The sequence below is a fragment of the Cebus imitator genome, unplaced genomic scaffold, assembly GCF_001604975.1.
Source record: "Cebus imitator isolate Cc_AM_T3 unplaced genomic scaffold, Cebus_imitator-1.0 Scaffold763, whole genome shotgun sequence".
Classification (NCBI taxonomy): Eukaryota; Metazoa; Chordata; class Mammalia; order Primates; family Cebidae; genus Cebus; species Cebus imitator.
Genome location: NW_016108078.1, coordinates 718,395 through 724,312, shown reverse-complemented (window position 1 = coordinate 724,312; position 5,918 = coordinate 718,395). Strand labels below are relative to the sequence as shown.

General features: G+C 45.3%; 1 protein-coding gene across 1 annotated transcript in view; it reads right to left on the bottom strand.

The window, feature by feature from the left end:
• The window catches only part of TSR2 (TSR2 ribosome maturation factor), a 4,490-nt gene extending 4,005 nt beyond the window's left edge, over nucleotides 1–485 (bottom strand). Inside the window, exons 1-2 of the mRNA XM_017519663.2 lie at nucleotides 355–485; nucleotides 72–162 (exon numbers count right to left, since the gene is read on the bottom strand). Of these exons, the coding sequence (XP_017375152.1) occupies nucleotides 72–162; nucleotides 355–435 (172 nt within the window). The 5' untranslated portion in view covers nucleotides 436–485. The remainder of the gene's footprint in view (nucleotides 1–71; nucleotides 163–354) is intronic.
• Between the last annotated feature and the right edge of the window lie 5,433 nt (nucleotides 486–5,918).

The window sequence follows — 5,918 nt, the reverse complement described above, 5'->3', positions numbered from 1 at the left end:
GGGGGGGGGGGGGGGGCTTCTCCTCTCCACACCCCCACACAGGCAGGTGGCAGCGCCTCACATTCACTCACCATTGCGCATGAAGTAATCCTCCACTGTACCCCTCAGCCACTCGGCCTTCTCCTGGCTGTGCACACCCCCGAAGCCATTCTCCACAGCGATCTGCAAACACAGGCCCAAGCCCACCACGTCAACTTGGGAGAAGACCGGGAGAAGATCTGGCGTAGCCTGGAGGCCGCTTACGCCACCCAGCAAACCCCTCTTACGCCGCCTAGCCAAGCCTCAGGCACCTAGCCCAACCAACTCCTGTTCCGCCCCGGGCCCTAAGCTTGACCCTGCCGTGGCCCCACTGACCTGCAAGGCCGGCCAGGCCTCCAGAGCCGCGCGGACCCCAGCCCGAAAAAGCGATCGCGCATCTTCTGCAGCGCCCGCCATTATCTGGCCCCAGTCCACGTGATGTCCCGGCGGCCCAATACCTCCGTAGCTCTGCCAGGCAGAATGAGACGCAAGCCGAGCCTGAGAACACAGGATTCTCTTCCCGCAGACCTGGCTGCAAGACTAGAGCAAAAGAAAAATCTGTCAGAGCGATCGATGACATCACCAGAGTTACTCACTTAAATCAAAGGACACCAGACCTGAAGGACTTGTGGGGCCATGGATTCCGGATCCGTGGGTACTGCGCAGGAAATATGTGGAGAACTTATTACCGATACAGATATCAGGCCCTGGGGCAGAGGACTCAGTGAGTATAGCCTTAAAAATCTGCATTTAAAAAAAGCATCCTAACGTCTGTGTACAACACTGCAACCAACAACAGTAAAATACAATCAGCTCTTCCCATCGGGGGGGTTCCACATCCCTGAATTCAACAAACCTCAGATGAAAAATATTCAGGAAAAAAATTGCATCTGCACTGAACACGTGCAGACTTTTTTCTTGTCATTATTCCCCTAAACAATACAGTATAACAACTATATACGAGGTCGGGCGTGGTGGCTCACGCCTGTAATCTCAGCACTTTGGGAGGCTGAGGCGGGCGGATCACCAGGTTAAGAGATCGAGACAATCGTCTACGACCATGCCACCCTCAATGCGCCCGATCTCGTCGGATCTTGGAAGCTAAGGGTGGGGTCTAGTTAGTACTTGGATGGGAAGAGATTGAGACCATCCTGGCCAACATGGTGAAACCCCATCTCTATTAATAATACAAAAATTAGCTGGGCGTGGTGGCGCGCGCCTGTGGTCCCAGTTACTTGGGAGACTGAGGCAGAAGAATCGCTTGAACCTGAGAGGCGGAGATTGCAGTGAGCCGAGATGGCACCACTGCACTCCAGCCTGGCAACAGAGCGAGACTTCGTCTCAAAAACCAACAAAAAGCAAAACAAAACAAAAAACCACCACAACTATATACATAGCGTTTGCACTTTATTAGGCATTATAAGTAACCTGGATTTATTTTTATTTATTTATTTATTTATTTATTTATTTATTTTGAGTCTCACTCTGTGGCTCAGGCTGGAGTTGCAATGGCATGATCTCGGCTGACTGCAACCTCCACCTCCCAGTTTTAAGCAATTCTTTTGCCTCAACCTCCCAAATACCTGTGATTACAGGTGCCCACCACCACAGCAGGCTAATTTTTGTGTTTTTAGTAGAGACGGGTTTCGCCATGTTGCCCAGGCTGGCCTCAAACTCCTGGGCTCAAGCGATCCACCTGCCTTGGCCTCCCAAATTGCTGGGATTATAGGTGTGAATCACCATTTGGAAATGATTTAAAGTATACAGTAGGATATTCATGGGTTATACGCAAATACTACACCATTTTATATCAGGGGCTTGAGCATCCATGGATTTTGGTATACTCCAAAGGTCGTGGAACCACTCTCCCACAGATAACCACGGATAACTGTACACATTTTTCTGAAGATCACAAGAATATTCTCCAGAACAGATCATACACTAGGCCATACAACAGGCCTCAACAGATTTAACAGAATTGAACATACAAAGTATGTTGTCTGACCACAATGGAAGGAAGTTAAAAATCAGTAAAAAGAAACTTATGAAATTCACAAAGTTGTGGAAATTAACACACTCCTAAATAACAAATGGATCAAAGAAAAAAATCACAAAGAAAATTAGAAAACACTCTAAATGAATGAAAACAAAAATGTAACATAACAAAATGTATGAGATGCTGCTAAGGCAACACTTAGAGGGAAATCTTTAGCTGTAAGCATGTGTATTTAAAAAGAAGAGCCGGGTGTGGTGGCTGATGCCTGTAATCCAAGCACTTTGGGAGGTTGATTTGGGAGGATGGCTTGAGCTCAGGAGTTCGAGACCAGCCTGGGCAACATAGTGAGAACCCTATCTCTACAAAAAATTTTTAAAATTAGGCTGGGTGGCCGGGCGCGGTGGCTCACACCTGTAATCCCAGCACTTTCGGAGGCTGAGGCAGTTGGATAACGAGGTCAAGAGATCGAGACCATCTTGGTCAACATGGTGAAACCCCTTCTTTACTAAAAATACAAAAATTAGCTGGGCATGGTGGCGCACGCCTATAGTCCCAGTTACTCGGGAGGCTGAGGCAGGAGAATTGCTTGAACCCGGGGGGTGGAGGTTGCAATGAGCCGAGATCGTGCCATTGCACTCCAGCCTGGGAGAAAGAGCGAGACTCTGTCTAAAAAAAAAAAAAAAAAATTAAAACTTAGGCCAGGCATGGTGGCTCGCACCTGTAATCCCAGCACTTTGGGAGGCCAAGGCAGGCATTTCACCTGATGTCACGAGTTTGAGACCAGCATGGCCAATATTGTTAAACCCTGTCCCTACTAAAAATATAAAAATTAGCTGGGCATGGTGACACATGCCTGTAATCCCAGCTACTTGGAAGGCTGAGGCATGAGAATCACTTGAACCTGGGAGACAGAGGTTGCAGTGAGCCAAGATCATGCCACTGCACTCCAGCCTGGGCAACACAGTGAGACTCTGTCTCAAACAAACAAACAAACAAAATTAGCTGGGCGTGGTGGCATATGCCTGTAGTACCAGCTACTCAGGAGGCTGAGGTGGGACGATTGCTTGACCCTGGGAGTTCAAGGCTGCAGTCAGCCATGATCGTGCCACTGCACTCCAGCCTAGGCAACAAAAAACACTTCATCTCTTAAAAAAACAATTGGCCAGGCCTGGTGGCTCACGCCTGTAATCCCAGCACTTGGGAAGGCCAAGGTGGGCAGATCACTTGAGGTCAGGAGTTTGAGACCAGACTGGCCAACATGGTAAAACCCTGGGGACAGAGCAAGACCTTGTCTCAAAACAATAAAAAATAAAAGAATGATATCAAATTAATAACCTAAGCTTCCACCTAATGAAACCAGAAAAGAGCAAAGTATTCCCAAGGCGATCATGAGAAAGGAAATAATAAATATTAGAGCAGAAATCAATGAAATAGAGAATTAAAAAACAATAGAGAAAAGAAAAAACAGTGAAACCGAAAGTCAGGGTTTTGTTTTGTTTTGTTTTGATTTTGAGATGGAGTCTGGCTCTGTCACCCAGGCTGGAGTGCAGTGGTGCAATTTCAGCTCACTACAACCTCTGCCTCCCAGGTTCAAACTAGTCTCCCGCTTCAGCCTTCTGAGTCGCTGGAATTACAAGCACACACCACCACGACCAGCTAATTTTGTATTTTTAGTAGAGACAGGGTTTCTCCTTGTTGGTCAGGCTGGTCTTGAACTCCTGACCACAAGTGATCTGCCCACCTCGGCCTTCCCAAGTGCTGGGATTACAGGGGTGAGCCACCGGGCCTGGCTAGTTATTTATTTATTTTTTTTTTGAAGATGAAGTCTTTTTTTGTTGCCCAGGCTGGAGTGCAGTGGTGCAAACATTGCTCACTGCAGCCTCAAACTCTTGAGCTCAAGGGATCCTTCTGCCTCTGCTTCCTGAGTAGCTGGGACTACAGGAATAGGCCACCCTGCCCGGCTACTTTGTGTGTGTGTGTGTGCACGCGTGTGTGTTGGGAGGGGGTGTCTCACTTCAAGCAATCCATCTGCCTCAGCCTCTCAAAGTGCTGGGATTACAGATATGAGCGACTGTAACTGGCCAAGTTCAGTTATTTTGAAAAGATCAACAAAATTTACAAACCCTTAGCTAGACTAAGGAAGAAGTAAAAGAAAGAAGACTCAAATTACTGAAATCAGGAATGAAAGAGGACGTATAATTATTGACCAGTCAAAAAAGACCATATATTGTATGATACCATTTATATGAAATATACAGAATAGGTCAATCTACAGAGACAGAAAATAGATGAATGGTTGCCCAGGGCTTCCATGGGGAAAGAGCAGATGTGACTTCTAAATGGCTTCAGGGCTACTTTAGGGGGTGTTAAAAATGTTCTAAAAATTAGATAAGGTAATGGTTGCTGTTATGAGCTAATTTGTGTTCACTACCCCCCAAATTCATATGTAGAAACCCTAACCCCCAGTAACTCAGAATGTGACTGTATTGGGAGATAGAGCCTTTAAAAAGGTAATTAAGGTAAAACAAGGTTGTATGGGTGGGCCCTAATTCATATGACTGATGTCCTATTAAGGAAGGGGAGATTAGAACTTGGTGCCATGGCTCAGATTGCTTTAGGCCAGGAGTTCAAGACCATCCTGGGCAACAAACAAGACCCTGATCTCTACAAAAATTTTTGAGATGGAGTTTCGCTCTTGTTACCCAGGCTGGAGTGCAATGGCGCGATCTCGGCTCACCGCAACCTCCGCCTCCTGAGTTCAGGCAATTCTCCTGCCTCAGCCTCCTGAGTAGCTGGGATTGCAGGCATGTGTCCAGCTAATTTTTTGTATTTTTAGTAGAGACGGGGTCTCACCATGTTGACCAGGATGGTCTCGATCTCTTGACCTCGTGATCCACCCGCCTCAGCCTCCCAAAGTGCTGGGATTACAGGCGTGAGCCACCACGCCCGGCCAAGAAAATTTTTTTTTAATTAGCTAGGCATCATGGCTGTAGTCCCAGCTACTCGGGAGGCTGAGGAGGGAGGGTCACTTGAGTCCAGATGGTTGAGGCTGCCGTGACTTATGATTGTACCACTGCACTCCAGCATGGGCAACAGAACAAACCCTGTCTCAAAAACAAAAAACAATGAGATATAATAATAAGAAGAAGAAGAGATGAGGACACAGGCAAAGAGGGACACCAGACAGGTGTGCACACAGAGACAACCATGTGAACACACAGCGAGAAGGCTAAGGAGGAAGCTGAGGAGCAAATCAGAAGAAACTATACTAAAAGCCATTGAATTGTATACTTTACTTATTTGTTGATTTATTGATGAAAGTGTTTCCTTAAAATTAGAAATCTAATTTACAAATTACAAATTCTTCAAAACTGACAAATGTCACAAACATCTTCTAATCCAGAAAAATAAAACATTATTTAGTTGTTGTTTTGTTTTTGTTCTGTAGAAGCAAGGTTTCACCATGTTGGCCAGGCTGGTCTCAAACTCCTGACTTCAGGTGAGCCACCCACCTCACCATTCTGAAGTGCTGGGATTACAGGCATGAGCCACCGCACCCGGCCAGAATAAAATATTCTTATTAATTACCTGACTCACCTCTCTACTAATTTTTCTACATTTTTTTGATATCAAAGAGTTCTATAAATTTTTTGATATCTTCTTCATATGACAAGTATTTTATAATGTTTTCTAGAGAAAATACAAAGAATTCAATTGATTTCAATTGAGCAAATTTTTTTTATAATTGGTATTTTAGAAAAGTTTCAATTTCACAACTCATTATTAGTAAAGTACATTTTAAGATTGTTGTAAAACTCGGGAAAACTTCTAGTTTCTTTTACATGTGAGCTGTAAGATTTCAGGTTATATAAGTGTACGTCAGGGCACTCACTAAACAGTTTTT